The sequence below is a fragment of the Globicephala melas genome, chromosome 9, assembly GCF_963455315.2.
Source record: "Globicephala melas chromosome 9, mGloMel1.2, whole genome shotgun sequence".
In the NCBI taxonomy this organism is placed as follows: domain Eukaryota; kingdom Metazoa; phylum Chordata; class Mammalia; order Artiodactyla; family Delphinidae; genus Globicephala; species Globicephala melas.
The window spans coordinates 69,360,940-69,379,584 of record NC_083322.1 but is presented as its reverse complement, the minus strand read 5'-3'; the positions used below and the strand labels follow the sequence as shown (position 1 = coordinate 69,379,584).

General features: G+C 35.2%; 1 protein-coding gene across 2 annotated transcripts in view; it reads right to left on the bottom strand.

The window, feature by feature from the left end:
• AHR (aryl hydrocarbon receptor) overlaps positions 1 to 18,645 on the bottom strand; it is a 50,135-nt gene that overhangs the window by 28,903 nt on the left and 2,587 nt on the right. For both annotated transcript variants that reach the window (XR_009565106.2, XM_030857134.3), the window contains exon 2: positions 10,349 to 10,536. Coding sequence is in view for 1 of the 2 variants with exons in the window: in XM_030857134.3 (XP_030712994.2) it covers positions 10,349 to 10,536 (188 nt within the window). In the remaining variant the exon portion in view is untranslated. The remainder of the gene's footprint in view (positions 1 to 10,348; positions 10,537 to 18,645) is intronic.

Genomic DNA, 18,645 nt, shown 5'->3' with positions numbered 1-18,645 from the left:
AACATGGGGTTTGAACTGGGCAGGTCCACTTACATGTGGATTCTTTCCAGTAAATAGTACAGCACTACATGATCGTGATTGGTTGAATCCACAGATGCAGAACTTTGGAGATGGAGGAACCATGGATATGGAAAGCCAACTGTAACGTTATATGCCAATTTTCGACTAACCCTTGTGTTGTTCAAGGGTCAACTGTATACAATTTAAATTTTATAACTGTGGTTCACAAAGATCTTACTTTTTAGGATAAACCCACTACACACTTAAAACATCAGGCAGGCAAGCATTCTTACTGTCCATGCTGAGAAGATGAAGACTCTGTGGAACAGTGATGACAAAGGTCTAATCTAAAGCCACAGGGTTAGTAACCGAACTACCCCCATGTCCCCTGCCTGCTGGTGCGCCCCTTACATGACAAAGTCTCCCTCTCCTGGGCCAGGACAAAGAGAGGGAAGCTGCCTCTGTAACACAGAGACTAGACACTTGAAACTAGACACTATCAAAAATGTAGGAGGCAACAGAATATTCTGTAAAACTGACCATGAAGGCACTCCCACATCATGTGGGCAAATTTAAGCCTAGAAGAGTTCGATACAGACAATTCTAGGTTCATTAAGTTGATCCAGTTTGACTGTCTCTTCTCTCAACCTCCCACGGCTGACACCTGAATGGCGTTATGTCTTCTATGGACAACCAAGAATCAGAAATTACCACCTCTAGTATTATTATTTTTCTGTAGACTTTAATTTCACTTTAGTTTACACTTTCATGTGCAATTTTCTCTTTGCCCCTTTAAGAACTTGACAAATGAAGTCATCTTTGAGCAAACTCATTATCACCATAGCACAGTTTCGTATTCCACACACAGAGATGTGCTTTCCTCTATCTCTGCCCATCCTTAAAGCATTTCATCTTTGGTATTTTCCCTCTTATTCTATATGCTTTCCCCAGGAATATTTTATTCACTTAATAGTTTAAAATACTATTCCAATGACATTATGATGACTCCAAAATCTAAATCTCCAACTACAAACAAATAAATGAATTTGAGCTACTGATTAAAAATGATTGATTAAAAAGTCAAAAAGCTGTAAGAGCAGGATTAAAAAATAACATATAAATTACTAAATAAAAATGATTAGTGGTAATATAAATGTGTTTTATTACAGACCCTCGAGTGATTAATTTTATATTACATGTGAAAATAGTTTCTAAAACACTATAACATGGCAAATGTATATTTCCATTAACCAGATCAGCAAAGACTCACAAAAAGTCAAATAATTTAACTACAAACATTTAAAATCTGTCCTGGGGAAAAAAAAAAAAAGAGAAAACTGCTGAAAGTTGGCTGGCTTTAATATTCCCCCAATGGTAATCTCTGTTTAAAACAGAAAGCTAAGCTCATAAATTTATGACCAACTGGAACTGTTCATGGCCAAGCAATTAAGGATCAAGGATCCTAGAGTCATATAACACTAGGAAATGATCAAAGAGAAAACCTATTAAAGCAGTAAATTTAAAAGAGACAAGAAAGAAGCAAAATATATAATAAAGGACATAATGAGTGTAGGTTCAGTTTGAAACTCTGTTATATATTTGTCACTGTTTTTAAAAAAATACTTGTCAAAGCAAAGGAAAACACTCAGAGATAAAAGTATCCTATGTAAAATATCATAAAATTATTTTTTCACTTTACTTATTCATAGAATTTTACTCTTCTGCTGTAAGTTAGGATATCTGAGGAAAAGAGATTAAATTCCTGATCCAAAGAGGCCATATTATTAACTATAAAAGCCAGGATTTGAATACCACAATACCCTGACTCAATAAGAATGTCCTACCATTCTTTTCATCCATCCATGTTTCAATCTGCATGGATTTGATTATATTAAGTCCATAAATTAAAATTTAAAAGAATCTCTAAATCTTAACAGTTTTAGTTATGGAAGGTATCATGAATGTTAGGAGAGTTTCATGTTTTCAAATGTAAATTCTGGAAAAAAACACATAGCTAAATTACCATCTAAAATGGATAACACCATGGGTTAATGACACTCAACACTATTTGATGATTTCAAATGTGCTGATCTTTTAGGCAAACAAAACCTACTTTGGACATTTCTAGGATTCAGAAATCACAACTGCTGCCATACTGCAAGTTTTGTAAATTACTTGACACATAGTAATTAAAAAAAAAAAAAAAGCAGATAAAATTAGTACCCAAACCCTGTGAATGTAAAAAGAAAGTGCACATACAAACGCCTTAAACTTTATAAAACATCAACCCTTAAAAAGGCTTTTTATTTAATTCATTTTTACTGCTTGTTCAAGCTCATTCTTCATATATATACATGCATATATATTTGTTTTTCAAGATAATGCTCTGAAATCCAGAGAAACACACAAGCTGAAGATGAATAAACACAATAGCTCTTTTTTGAAAACCTAATGAACTGGAAATGAACTGTTAAAGTATCTACAAAAGGAAGACCAAGAAAAGAGCACATATAATTTTTAATGTAAAATAAAGTCAAAAAAGATCCATGGTAAACAATGAGGTTGAATAAATTTTAGATCATCACATAAACTCTCACCATCCTCTCCTCTCACAGCATTTTTAGACTTGGTGAATTTAAAATACTCCAATATGTAAAATATTTACACTTAATACATGCTTAAAATAATCACCATTTTATAATGATTCGTGACTCATTGCCCCTACACTGCCTAGTTTTAAAAATAACCAGAGAACTATTCCCTATGACAGTTGCAAATGCAGAACTTTGGAATTAGAAACTCAGATCCTCAAGCTCACCTCTGTCAGGCTTAACGCAGCCCACACAAAAATCACCTTTTTTTTGTTTATAAGTTTTCCTTTCCACAAATTAAATTTGCACATCTCAGTTATAGAGATGTCATGAAGAGTAACTCATGACTGAGATTAATGAAGGATGCAAAAGATTTCACAGTTAATGACTCTATTTTAATGGTATAATAACTACCATGAGTATTTTACAGAATTAACAAACACTGCATGCCCTTGACATTTACTATTACCTCAAAGAAAGAAAACTTTTCTGCCCTTTTTACCTCATTACGTATCTGTGTCTCAACAAAGAACGTGGATTAGTCATTCTCATCAATTTTGGGGATTACTGTGGAAAAGTAGAATAATTTAAACAATCCTTACATGATGATGAGTATTTTTAAAACTGATAATGAAATCTAATTCAAAATTTTTACATGTTGAAATTACTTTTGCTAGGAATAAAACATTACCATACTGATTCAGAGTAGTTAACAAGCACAATGTCCACTGTTTTGACTCTGGCATTAAAAGACACAATATAGGAGGAAACAACCCTTTCCTTTCACATCGACCAATTTCAAAGACTGGGTTATGTATAACCACCCAAATCTAAGTCTCTCTTAATAAACTATGATTGCTCATAGTCATTTAGTAATTTAAACTTATTAAATATTTTCCATCTCAAAGGTAACATGATATGTGAGTCTAAAACTCATTTTATGACTGGGGTCTTCTTTTTATTCTCTACTTTTCTTTTTAAATTAGAAGGGGATAGTTTAATTTTAACAATTTGAAATTTGATGAAAAAGCGTGAACGTGATGTTTAAAGATTTTAGGCTTTCAGTCTATATTTCCAAGACCTAAGTCCACACTGACTTGCCAGGTCATAGCTCCACTTCGTCATTTTCTGTCTTCAGGCTCCCCTCAACTTTGATTTAATCTATCAAGATGCAAAATTTGTACTTTACTATGTTTAATTACCAACATGAGAAAATAGCAATTTTGAATTTTTAAAATTTGTTTCCTAAAAATACAAAAGACACTACAGAAGTACTTCAAAGATACATAATTTAGAAAAGTCTTTAAACAGTTAAAATAAGCAGGGAAGAATAGAAGGTAACACAGAAGAACAGTGTTACTGAGGAAACTGAATAGAACTTAAACACCTTCTATAATTTCAATTAATCTATTATTAATATATCATTGTTATTAATCCTTAAACATGTTTAAATGTGTCCATTGTGCAGAAATTAAAAATAAAGTATCACCTTATTCTGGAATTTTTAATCTATCAAATTTACAAAGAGTGATTTTTTTCCTTTAAATCCAGAGACCTATTTGTCCATCCTATCTACGCTGACAAAACTGAAAAACACACCAAGACTGCCAGACGACTGGGAAGTATTAATACAACAGGAACATGCAGCAAAGAAGAAAACGACCATAGGCCCAGGAACAAGATAATGAACACAAAGTGAAGGCAAAGGAGCAAAGCGGATGGCACAAGAACGTAAGGGGCAGTACTGAAAGCACCAAGAAAGGGCACAGTGATACAGTTAGTTCAAAGAAGACTGAATCCTTAAACACTTCTACACGTTTCACTGTATGATCCAGCCAATCAGTTAATTAAAAGCCATGTAAAAAGTTCCTTACTGCTCTGATTCCTTAAAACAAACATTCCTTGCATTTGTACATTTAGAAATAGAGAAGAATATAATTGATAGAACCAATAATTATAATTGGCTATTAACAGAAAGCTTATTTGGAAATAGCAAAATATTAACGTCAAAAACTAAGCCCTAGAGCCATATTTCTAAGTATATAATTTAGAATTTCCACATTGTTTTTCAGATATGTTAATACAATTAAGTTAATAAATAATTACTGAGGGCTCACTCTGGGGCAGGCATTGTCCTAAGTGTTTAAGGTGTAACAGTAAACATATTGATAATATTCTCAAGGACCTTCCATTCTAGTTAGAAAAACAGGCAATAAATGGCATATTTAAGTGCACCAAAAAAGAAGCATATTATGAAAATGTTATAATCATTGCTTCATCATCTGTAAAATAAAGAGTGTACAAACTGAAAAACAATTCTCTGAGCTTTACTGTCTAGAATACATATAGTTCAAGAGTTTTCAAGGATTAAATATTCAAAGGTTCCCACTGTTCCTCAGCTGAAACTAAAACTAATAACTAGTGAAACTTCTAATCCTTTTCCCTCCCTTGTAAATGCTCCCTAAATGTTGCATTATAAATATTTAATGTGCACATTTTTAAAGGATTTCACATACAGTATTTGTCACAGTTTCTGAGATACTCGACCTTGAGCTATTAGAGGGCAGAAGCCTTTTTTCCCCTTTTTCTTCTTCATGAATTCAGCACAGTGCACACTATTTAGAATACAGCACAATCTTGAATTACAAAATGTATTAAAAAATGATTTCAGTTTAATTATGTCAAAGAAACACCTTCTAACTTTACCATAATGACTGAGTCTTGTTCAAGTACTTCAAAGTTATATTTTAGAATGTTTTGATTAATTAGAAATGGATAAAGATTAATGTTGTACTTGAAACTTAAGTGCTGCTTTTCAGACAGTCTTAGAAGTATAGTCATGGCTCCAAAGTTTAAGAAGATCCCATCCAAGCTGGATTATTTAAACTCACAATAAATAGATGTATTTTCTTGGAAAAATATCTATTGTTACAGTAAAACTTGAGTTTCCTTTCTAACAAGATTGTATGATTACTCGTTTATATTGTTCTTTCCGCAGGAATTCACACACCCCCTGTTTGCATCCTGTTATTCACTTAGAGCTTCCCTTCACTTCGCTCTACTCTTTCCCTAACAGTGGGAGAGTGGTTTTAACCGCACACAAAAATCCTAATCACTGTCCGCCTGCTCCAAGTCTCCTCATTTGCATTTAGTACTTGTTCAGGTCCTAAGAATTACGTGCAAATTTTATTCTGTGTTTTTTCAAAATATTACATTGCCTTCCTAGATAACTGGTGGTCTGGGGAAGACTTTGGGATTTCTCACACATTATTTCCCTCATCTTCCATCAAACTCCTTTCCTGTACTGAACAACCCTACAAAACTGCTTAGAATACACACTACCCTGAAATCACACTTACAGTCTTTCTAAAACTTTGTACATTTGGATTTGTCTTTCTAAAGGCAAAGAAAAATTTATTTTTAATAATTCAGGACATAATCAAAACCAGGTTAAATCACTGCCTCAGACTTACCTAGAATGCTTGTAAAAATACAGATTCCTGGGTTCTACATAAACCTACAAAGAATCAGCATAAAAAGAGCATGTCCTAGAATGAGCATTTTAACAGGCTTTCGAGGTTATGCTGATGCATACTAAAGTATAAAAACCAGTAATTCAAAGGACCTAAAATTAAAGATAATACCACCCAGCAATCCCACTACTGGGCATATACCCTGAGAAAACCGTAATTCAAAAAGAGTCATGTACCACAATGTTCATTGCAGCACTATTTACAATAGCCAGGACATAGAAGCAACCTAAGTGTCCATCAACAGATGAATGGATAAAGAAGATGTGGCACATATATACAATGGAATATTACTCAGCCATAGGAAGAAATGAAATTGAGTTATTTATAGTGAGGTGGATGGACCCAGAGTCAGTCATAGAGAGTGAAGTAAGTCAGAAAGAGAAAAACAAACACCATATGCTAACACATATATGTGGAATCTAAAAAAAAAAAAAGGTTCTGAAGAACCTAGGGGCAGGACAGGAATAAAGACACAGATGTAGAGAATGGACTTGAGGACACAGGGAGGGGAAGGGGAAGCTGGGACGAAGTGAGAGAGTGGCATGGACATATATACACTACCAAATGTAAAATAGATAGCTAGTGGGAAGCAGCCACATAGCACAGGGAGATCAGCTCGGTGCTTTGTGACCACCTACAGGGGTGGGATAGGGAGGGTGGGAGGCAGATGCAAGAGGGAGTCGGATATGGGGATATATGTATACGTATAGCTGATTCACTTTGTTATACAGCAGTAACTAACACAACATTGTAAAGCAATTATAATCCAATAAACATGTTAAAAAAAGATAATTGATGAAGGAATGACACAAATAGGGTAAAGATAATTGATGAAGGAATGACACAAATAGGGTAATAAGATCTTACTGTCAAATACACTGAGCCAGAATAAAAAATAAACTTATTAATGAAAAGCCAAGAAAATACTTTTTAACAAGTGAGAATTCCACAATGAGCCCCGCTACACTATGACATTCTTTATAAGGTAGATTTGGGAATCGCTTTTACTTGAGGTATTGAACAGGATACACATCTATTCATGAAATAAATAAATATATATATATATATATATATATAGAGAGAGAGAGAGAGAGAGAGAGAGAGAGGGAGACTGCTTTTTACATTAAATATACATATATTAATGTATATGTATGTGTATGCATGTGTGTAAGCATATACACATACTCACACACATAGAGACAGCCTAGAAAGCAGTAAGTATGTTAATACTGAAATGGCACACTGGCTATTCTCCAAGCAGCTTCAATTCTACTCCACTGCTTCTAAACAGGGAAAAACCCATACATTTTTTTTCTCTTTTAACATATAATTTGATTTCCCATTATAGAGGAGCAGGAAATGAAAAGGCAAAATGATCATGTCAATACATCTTGACCAGAGTCAAGGAATAGTGCCTCCCTGGCTTCTCGACTATAAACCCTCTAAGGACAGAGACCACATCTTACATGTCACGGAACCCTCCATCATAAGGTCAAACAGCACAGCATGTGAATAAATGCTGAAGATCAGGACTGCATCCCAAGAAGCTGGGATTGACCTTGGGGTTACAATCTACAACGGGGGCTCCCAAACTTGCCACACCACCAGAGTGTATGATTCCATTGGTCTAGGGTAGGCCCCAAGATTTGGCATTTCTAACAAATGGCCAGGTGACATTAATGCTGACTGTCTAGGGTCTATACTTTGAGAATCACAGATCTAGGGAAAAGTTCTCAGGATTTTGCTATATATATATGATTCCCAGAAAAGAGAAGTAACTGAGATATGGTCAACAAAAACAACAGAGGGAATGTGGAAACCTAGTTCTAGCTCGATGACAAAATAAATATACAGCTGATACATACACACACACACACACACACACACACACACACACACACACACACACACACACACCACTGAACATCACGTGACTCACCTAGAAGATGAAGGGTCTGGTATACATGAAGATTGAAAATTCAAAGGCTTTTTATATAGATCAGAGAAAACATAAGCGTCTACTATGAACACTTAAATATATAATCTTCCCTGAAGTTATTATCCTCAAATCAGTGTATATTGCCCAGATCACAATGGTTAAACTATACAATTTTTTTAAACATCTTTATTGGAGTATAATTGCTTTAAAATGGTGTGTTACTTTCTGCTTTATAACAAACTGAATCAGCTATACATATACATATATCCCCATATCCGACTCCCTCTTGCATCTGCCTCCCACCCTCCCTATCCCACCCCTGTAGGTGGTCACAAAGCACCGAGCTGATCTCCCTGTGTTATGTGGCTGCTTCCCACTAGCTATCTATTTTACATTTGGTAGTGTATATATGTCCATGCCACTCTCTCACTTCGTCCCAGCTTCCCCTTCCCCTCCCTGTGTCCTCAAGTCCATTCTCTACATCTGTGTCTTTATTCCTGTCCTGCCCCTAGGTTCTTCAGAACCTTTTTTTTTTTTTTTAGATTCCACATATATGTGTTAGCATATGGTGTTTGTTTTTCTCTTTCTGACTTACTCCACTCTGTATGACAGTCTCTAGGTCCATCCACCTTACTACAAATAACTCAATTTCGTTTCTTTGTATAGCTGAGTAATATTCCATTGTATATATGTGCCACATCTTCTTTATCCATTCATCTGTCGATGGACACTTAGGCTGCTTCCATGTCCCGGCTATTGTAAATAGAGCTGCAATGAACAGTGTGGTACGTGACTCTTCTTGAATTATGGTTTCCTCAGGGTAGGAGCAACAAAAAGCCAAGCAACTTCGTAATTGGATTATATTAATCATTTAGTCAAGCAGTTTTTGACCAAGAATCAGAAACCCAAGGAGTACATTTATTGCTTTAGTCTGCACTCACTGAAGGCGTTTATTACTGTACTACAGCTTTGTGGTAGTCCATTATTCTCCTTTTCCTTTTTGGCTCTTCAAAAACTTGAATACTTAAGCTCGTACATGATCTTGTGTTTTGCTATCCTTTTTATTGTAAAATGCAAATATTTTAAGGGATATTTTGACTCTAAATATGATAAAAGAATTTCTCACCTAAAAAAAAACTATATAATTTTTAATCCAAAATGAAGAACATACAGCATGCAAACAAACCAGTAAATAAAAAAGATGCTCAGACTAAACACAGCAAACCATCTAAACATAGACCTACAGGGAAGTAACTGTTCTGCAATATTCTACACACAAACCGCAAATTCAAGTATCTGTAAATATGTCAAGGGCAGCAGTATCAGCATCATCTGACAGTAAGAAGAGCAAAATCTCTGGCGACACCAAAACCTACTGAATAAGAACCTTCATCTTATCAGGGTCCCTATGTGATTTATGAGCACGTTAAAGTTTAAGAGCACTGACATGTCACTGAGATTTTATCATTAATTCTTTACTACTATGGGTAAAATGACATAACAGTTCCTAAAAAATCTATTTCTGACATACAAACAGACCAAAAGAGAAATCGAGGAATTATTTTACATGAGAAGACACACTGAAGCATTATTTTCAAACAAAAACTTCCATTTAAAATAATTTATGACTATGATAGACTGTGCAATTAAAGTGTAACAAACATCACCTAGTTCAAATCCCTAGCTTAAAGCAGAGTAAACTGATGCTAACATGTTCAAGTCAAATAGTTGTCAGTGGCACAATGGAGACTGAAATCCAACTCTATTGACTCCAGTGACAAAATGCCCTTTCCAATGGAAAAAAAATTTGTAATTACATTTTCCTGGAGCAAACATATAGTTAATATAAAGCAGTAGAAGTATAACTTTGAAAGGATAAACAAAATGATGTATCTGTGAAACATATTGAAGGAAATCCAGCAAAAATATATCATAGTAGTTAATATGTGTTTTATTCTTTCCAGTAAAAAAAAAAGACCTTAAAAAACTGAGTAGAAAGGAGAAGAACCAGAAAGTGTCCTTCTTAATCTGAGTGTTACTATTTTCAAAGAATGACACCACATATTATTTAAGTGGCAGCATATGTTTGATGAATCAATCTGGAAAACTGATTTCAGAAATATTAAAAATTTGGCTTTGCTACCTAAGTTTTACTATCCAGCAATAAACAGAACTTTTTCACGTAAGGCTAATTTTTGCACTTTTCAACACAGAAGCAGAAACAGCCGTATTCAACGTAAGTATTTTGTAAGCGACTGTAGGAAAATTAAACCCTTCTGTCTTACCATCAAAGAAGCTCTTGGCTCTTAGATAACTGACACTGAGCCTAAGAACTGAAAGTTTGTCCAGCTTATTAACAACATCTTGTGGAAAAGGCAGCAGGCTGGCCAAACGGTCCAATTCCGTATTAAGTCGGTCTCTATGCCGCTTTGAAGGATTTGACTTGATTCCTTCAGCTGGGACTGGCTTGACACTAAAAAACAAACAAAATTCCATAGAATACATTAAAATCTATAAAGAAAAAATTCTGGTCACATTATAACATCTCAACTATTTTTCTAACAAAACAAACATCTAAAATCTACTTCAAGTTTACATAAATCCTTTCAAAATGCTCCCTTCATATCTTAATTAAGAAAAACAAGGGAATGGGTAAACTCCTTCATAATGTTTTATTAAAAACGTATGAACCCATCACAGGAAAATGCTGAGTACCTCTTATATACCTCATACATTTGTGGTACATGATTCCCAATTAACAAATCTATTAGGCGTTTTTCCCCTTCAAACACATCTATTGTTAGGGGGAAGAAAGAAATCTGCAGTAAGTTATGTGAAAATTATGCCTCCTTTGCTATCTTCCACAAAAATCATCTTAGCATCATTTATGTTGCAAATAAACAGGAGCGACCCTAAATAAAAAGCTGTTCTTCATCATCCTCAGCTTCCTATATTTAACACTTTCCTGTCAGTGACAACGTCTCAAAGCCATTGTGGCATCTCCACAGGGTCCTCCAGCCATCTAATGGGGTCCTCCGATATTAAGGCGAGAAAAACTTTGACTTTAGTTATTGATATTTGTCGATTGTGACAAATATTAGAGGTTAACTGTTTACTAGCAATTGCCCGCAAATTTTACTTTTATGACTGGCCAGTAATCCTTCTTAATCATTAGCCATCATAGTTTGCATCTCAATTAGAAAATCCAATGAAATCCCAACATTTAGCATGATTTTCATCTGAGAAAAATGATACTTATGGTTAGAAGTAGAACTTGAGTTCAGAAATGAGAAACTGAACTTCACACAAAAGCCTTAGCCAGGATTTCATAACAGAAATTCATCAAAGTGGATTTACAGATCATCAGACACCTAATGTTGAAATATAAAAAGAGAAGATATCAAAAAACCAAACAGGGGCTTCCCTGGTGGCGCAGTGGTTGAGAGTCTCCCTGCCAATGCAGTGGACACGGGTTCGAGCCCTGGTCTGGGAGGATCCCACATGCCACGAAGCAACTGGGCCCGTGAACCACAATTACTGAGCCTGCGCGTCTGGAGACTGTGCTCCGCAACAAGCGAGGCAGCGATAGTGAGAGGCCCGTGCACCGCGATGAAGAGTGGCCCCCACTTGTCACAACTAGAGAAAGCCCTCGCACAGAAACGGAGACCCAACGCACCCATAAATAAATAAATTAATTAATTAAAAAAAAAAACAAAGTAATTTTTAGATCATGTCTCTGTACCCCACCATTTGCCAGAAAAATAAAGAATTAGCCGGAGCATTCTTATGATGAAGACTTTTTTCCTCCAGTTTTACTGAGAAGACAAAGACATTTTTGATAATTCAAATTAATTTCATCTGAAAGAGTGGAAATTGGCTTGAGTATAATGCTGTTAATTTGATTCAATCAAAACATTTCTCGACAACATGTTTTCAATGTTATATGAACATGAAGAAGTAATATTTTATGCAAAAAGATAACAGAAAGTAATATGAAAACTTAACAGGCTTTTTTCAATGTCCCTACCCAGTAATTTCTTCAGAACTTGTCTATTTTTTTTTTTCTATTACAGTTCATGTTATTTCTACAAAATATAAGAGTAAGAAACTGATAAAGTGGCATATATACAAGATAAGTCAGTAGATACTTCCTCTAGACTATGCGTGTAACTACATACTTAACAGAAATTGGTGACTATTTCTCTAGCTATTTTCCCTGGTCACGTGTATAATCAAATTCAAGTCACACCTAATTACTGCATCTCTCCAATTAATCAACTGAATCTCAACTTTTACCTATAATGCATGTCTACCTCATTGAATAACTGTCTACTGACTAATCACCTGTTAAAGCAAATATTTATTTGCACCTATGTCCTGGGTGGTCCAGGAAAACATTCTTCTCCTATATACTCAAAAAGTGTGACGGGAGCTGAGTTCAGCGAGCAACTGCTTGAAAAAAGATTTTTATAGAAAAGGTGGTATCTGAGCTACATCTTGAAAGGTGAACAGGATTTCAGAAGGCGGCATAACTGAGGAAAGGTGAACTCTGAGAGGGCCTATCTGTGAAGCACAGGGTAAAGAGAGAGAAGGGGAAGCTGGTTAGGGCCGCCTTCCTTCAGTAAATAGTGACCACCCACCACACGTGCCAAGCACACAACACTGAGCAGTGAACCAGCTTCAAAGCGCTGCTCAATTAGATCACTTTACTGTAGAGTCTTCCCTGACCTACTCCCACTGGATTCCTCCCAGGTGACTACTGTACTTTATGCATCTTATGTAAATGCCTTAAGCACCATTCCATTAAGGAATATTCTGTGCAGACAGCATTTCCCGTAATTGAAAATAAAATCTAGTCGTGCACTCTTGGTAGCTTTCCAGTAATGATTATAAAACACTGGGGAGAAGACAGTAACACAAACATTGAAGCAAGACAAGCTGCTAGGACACAGAAAGAAATAACAATAAAAGTAGGATAAAGAGGTTTAGAGGTGTTCCTCCATGTGATATTGCTGCCTGTCTTGCGCTGGCTTTTTGCAGTAGTCAACCCTGCACTAGATGAGACTTTCTATACACAATGCAAAACTGTCCACAGCTCTAATGTATTATTATGCACATTATGGAATATTTAGCTTGAGACTGAATTTCCTAAGTCAAGTGTTATGCAACCTATATTGCATATACTTGTTTGTTCTCTTATTACAATATCAGCTTAATCATTTTGTATCTCCAGTGCCTAGCATAGTACTTGACACGGAGTGGACTCTCAATTAATGGCTGCTGATCAGAAGTGTCCAGAAAGGAAATGATTGCAGCCTGACCACAGGGAGTGATAGTGGGACGATAACAAGTAAGGCCTGGCTTGAGATTTTTAAACACAGCACTTTGTACCTACCACAAAGCTCCGTACCGAGCCAGACTCAAGTGTTCAGTCAACTAAACTGACGTGCTGACTTCCTAGGTATAGGAAGTAAGGGAGAGAAAAACGGTGAGTGAGGAGAGGTTGCAAATGACTGGGATTGGTAGCTTAGGATCACAACTGTATTTCCTAATGGAAAGTACGCCAAACGAAGAAAGAGGAGACTTGAGGACAAGACCTCAATGATGCCAACATTTAGGTATAACGTTGAGGAAAGGGCCGCGGGCAAAGAGTATGGAGGAGGAATGATAAGGCAGATAGGAAAAGAACCCAGGCAGAATATTTTGGAGGTCACAGAACAAAGTCAAATGCACCAAGTTATTAAGGAAAGTCAGGGCTGAGAAGTACCCACTGGACTTGGCATTTCGAATCTACTGTTGTTAAAGCTGAAGTCATAGATTTGAGACACCTTTTCACCGATTTTATGAGAAAGATTCAGAACTATTTTGTGAAAATACTTCATACTTATCCACACCTATTAAAGATGCACCAAGTAATTAAAAAGAGAGTAATTCTACATCAATTACACCTGAGTTACGCTGGTACTTTTACTTTCGTATTGTCTTTAAACCTATGCCAAACATACTGCTAGCCATCTATTTAAACAAAAGTCTACATCTGAAATGTAAATAAGTGTCCCTGCAAGATTGGATTTGGGATATCTGGAATTCAGACACCTCCTGAAATAGGGAGACTGTAGATGTCGATCGGGGAAAGGAACAATTTATTATTTTTTTAAACCTTAACCTCAAAAATCTTGTCCCAACCTGTAAATCAAAATTGCTGTGAAAGCAAGACTTTAGCTGACTGCATGCCATGCTCCTGTTTTAGAAGCCCTGCATGCCATAAGTACTGGCAGTAACAAGCCCAATAGCATGTCCAGTGCCAGCTTGCATGCTCCCTTTAATACCTTTTTAATATCCCAGGCTAAAATGTCTCTTAGGCTCATCACTTGTGCTCAGGGTTTGAAACAAAGTTGAAAAACATAACAATCCAGTTTAATCATAAATTACTGTAATTGTAAATGTTTATATTTTTATGACATTTACCATAAAACCTCAAAATGACATGCAAAGACAAAGTTTCAGTAATCCTTAGATTAAGGTGGCATTTTCTAACGAAGATTACCTATCACAGTACTGAGTTTTTTGCCCTATCGGCTTCTTGCTGTGGGTGATTTAATCTACTCTCACTGCTTCAGTCTACTTACCAGTAACTTGTTTATTTCCAGCCCCTGTACCTGAATGTCCTCACATTCATATTTTTCAGAAGTTGGGCACCGCTTCTCTGCATCTATTATGGTATGACTCTCATTCCAACAGCTAGGAAATTGAAGTATTTCTCGATAAATCTCTCTACCATACCACGTACACCCCATTAAGCCCAACTCTTAAACCCATTCATTCTTCATTTCCTCCCCACGGCTTCAGCACATACTTATTTATCTCTGAATATAAATGCTGAATGTTTATCGTCATATATTGTATACTTAACGTGATATTGGAGAGGGGATCTGTGACACAAATTAAGTCAAATTTCACTGTTACTCGGAATACAGCTGGATATTTTACTCCGCTATGCGAAGCAAAAAAATGTCTACAAAACCTTCGGAGAATTCTGGCTGGCAGTTACTTGTAAGGAGTCTGAATTCTTCAGTCGCTCTCCTGCAGCCGCTCTACAATTGTGATGGGTTCTTCCCTTTCCCTCTTTTGCTATGCTTAAGGAGTGGTGATGAGGTACAAACGGCATACAATCTTTAGCACAAGACTTTAACAATGAAAACTGGTACATGAAATATGCCCTAGAAATCACTGTTACTTCCAAAATCCTGGAAAAAAATCATTAAGAATGTTCCCTTTTTCCTCTTCTTTTTAAAATATACACTTTTTTTCTTTGTATTTCCCTTGGAACCCACAGAGAATACATCACTAAAACATGAAAAATTTTAACTGGTGGCCAATTGTTAAATTAGTAAATATTCTCAAATACCTACTATGTATATGGTACTAGGAAGCTCTGGTTGCTATAAAGACAAATAAAAGGTAGACCTATCTTTACAGAGCTTGTCTTTCTTACTAGGAGGAGATACATTCTATAACAAGCCAAAAATCAAACATAATGTATTGCTCAATAATGTAGATGCCATAAAAGTGATGCTGGAGAGTTCAGGAAGGTAAGAGCTCACATACAGGTAGAGTAATGGGGGAAGGTTTCATGGAAATGTGGTTTCTACATCAGGTCTTAAAGATAGGTAAATCACTTCCAGTTTCATGATGGCAGAGTACATGGCTTTCTGCAACTACCCTTCTCTCTGGAAGATCATGCCAAACAAGGAAAACAGAGATAGAAACACAAAATCTGTCTTGGATAAACCTAAGACACAGCTAAACCCAGATATAAATAATATGAAGATGAAAATTAGGTAAAAAGTGAAATCAATGACAACGGAAAACAGAAAAGAAAATGTAATCATAGTATATTACTTAACTCGGCAATAAACAATACTTACAATTAAGGAATCACTGCATGTGAATTTAATCCAAAATTGTGATAAAATTATACTGGGAGGATGAGGAGAGATTAAATAGCACTAATAACCATAACTATCACAATAAAACATCAACAGATAATGCCTACTATGCTAAACTTAAGATAACATTATACACATTATTGACTTTTTCATGTGCATGTGTTATTTAAAACGAATACTTTTCAAAATAGTATTTCATTAAAAATAAGGTAAAAGAGCAAACTGAAAAACAACTGAAAAACATAAGACAAAGAAAATCAGTATGTAAAGGACATCTCAAGTAGAAAAATCTGCAAATGTACTCACTATTATTCCACACATACAATCCCAACATAGAAGTTCCATTATCTACCCCATTTTTTTTTTGGCTTATGAAGTTGACAATTAATATTTTCAAAGCAAAAATGCAAGGACATAGGCGCTCCTACAGACTACCAATAGGAATGGAAATTTTTTGCAGAGTAATTTGACAGCATGTTTCAGAGCATAATATTTGGCTCAACCGTAAAAGTATATCATATCTTTGTACCCAAATTTCCACTTATAGGAATTTTTCCTAAGGAATGAACTAAAAATTTACATAGAAATTCACATATCTCAAGGGTATTCTCTGAAGTACTAGTTGAAATATTTAAAGATTGGAAATAACAGAATTTCCGCCTCAAAATAAATTACAGAGCTTTAACAGAAGGGAGTACCATGCAGCCACTGAAAACAATGTTTTAAAGGAGGGGAGGTAGCTAGCACATCAATGAAAATAGGAGGAAAAGACTCTAAGAAGAAAGGGCATGAATGCAAGTATGGAGTCAAGCAAGCACAAATCATGTATGGGCAAAGGGAAATAATTTATTCAGAGCACTATTTGAGAAGAAACAGTGAGCGTTAAGGAAATCCCTAGTATGTGGGTGTACCATACGCATCACTGAACTTACCTGGGCAGCACTGCGAAGTTGGAATGAACGTAAGCTTTGGAGCCAAAAGACCTGGAATCTGATATTAAAACTCATCCTTTCATTTACTACCTAACAATTTTGAATCTGAACCTCAAGTCCCTATCTGGAAAGCTGAAATAATAATACCTTTTCATACTACTATTACAAAAATGAAATAAAATGATGTCTGTAAAGCACTGTGCATGCTTATGTCACAATAAGTACTAACAAACAGTAGTTTTTTGTTATATAAAACCAGTATGCAAAAATATCAATTTTAAAACAAGAGTGGAAGTAGAAAGGTACTGTTGTTAAAGATTTGCATGGTACTAATTTCTAAGTAAGTGTCTAAATTATATGCACCAATAAGCATGTACTGTGTAAGTTTTTTCACCAGTGGAGTAGCACATTTCATTACCCACAATTGAGAATGCAATCATATACTGCCTCTTACTGTTTCACAGGAGAATTGATTGCTCTGTGATAATGTAAGCTGAAATTATTTAAAAATAGAATCTATATTTCTGTTAGAAGTCTTTACAGCTTATAAAATACTCTTCTTCTGCTAATTTTAGTTGTGAGAGTGGCAATGTAGGTGTTGACTGCCTGCCTTATTGGTCAATCACTTGCCAAGACCTATACAAGTGAGAAAAGTAGACCTCATCTTTTAGTTTAGAGCTAGTGCTTTTTCAATTTTAGTTTAGAACTAGCGCTTTTTCAACTAGTGCTCACTGTTTCCTCTTTACACCATTTATTTGTATAAATGTTACCAATAACTAATCACTTTCACTTACTTATTTCATAGGTCCAATATTTGAGAGCCTTTATAGTCACTATGTATAAACTATCTGAACAAAGCTTATTTGAAAGAAAAACAACAGTGGAGAAACAATTATGTAACTAAAAATACCTATATTTTTATTTTAGAAGCTATTTAGGAAATTTTATCATAGTACGTTTATATCAAACATTTTCAGTGAAACATAATTTTATTCAACTAAGTAGGTATTGTATAAGTGAGGTTCATTAGGTTCAAATAGAATGAATAGCAATTTAGCAAACATAGCAAGGAAGACACTGCCTTTATACTAATGTTATTAGTGTGTTAACAAAGTAAAAGGGTCAACTAAGGCTGAGAAGTTATTTCTAACTCTGACACTTCATGATGGCTGGCTTGATCACCACCACTACTGATATCATTTTTAAGTGTAGATTTCATTTACTCAACACCTATTATTTGCCAATATTCAGCACTAATTTTCTAAAAATATGGTAAATTGAAGTACCACTAAAATTTTTTTGTATTAATAGAACTTAAAAACTGAAAAAATACATCCAAAGTTATTATCATTAAGGGAAAAGAAACCCAGACTCTATTTAATTCAATAGTGTGCTTTTCACCTATCTTCATGCAGCAAAGTAATTAAAGAAATGTACAAAAAGCCTTTCCTCTCCAAAGAAAATAAAACAAGAAGAGGATTTAAGTAAAAACAAATTGTTTTTTCTTTCTTTCTTTCTTTCTTTTTTTTTTTTTGAGCAGGGTTATTTTAAGGAACACGTAAGGAAACAGTAGAACCTATTCCTAAGGGTATCTTTGAAAATTTCTTTAGGAACATGGATCAGATGCAAGGTTGCTTCATATCCTTTAATCTTCTAGCTTTCATTACTCCGAAAAGAAAAGAAACATTTACTGAGTGTCTA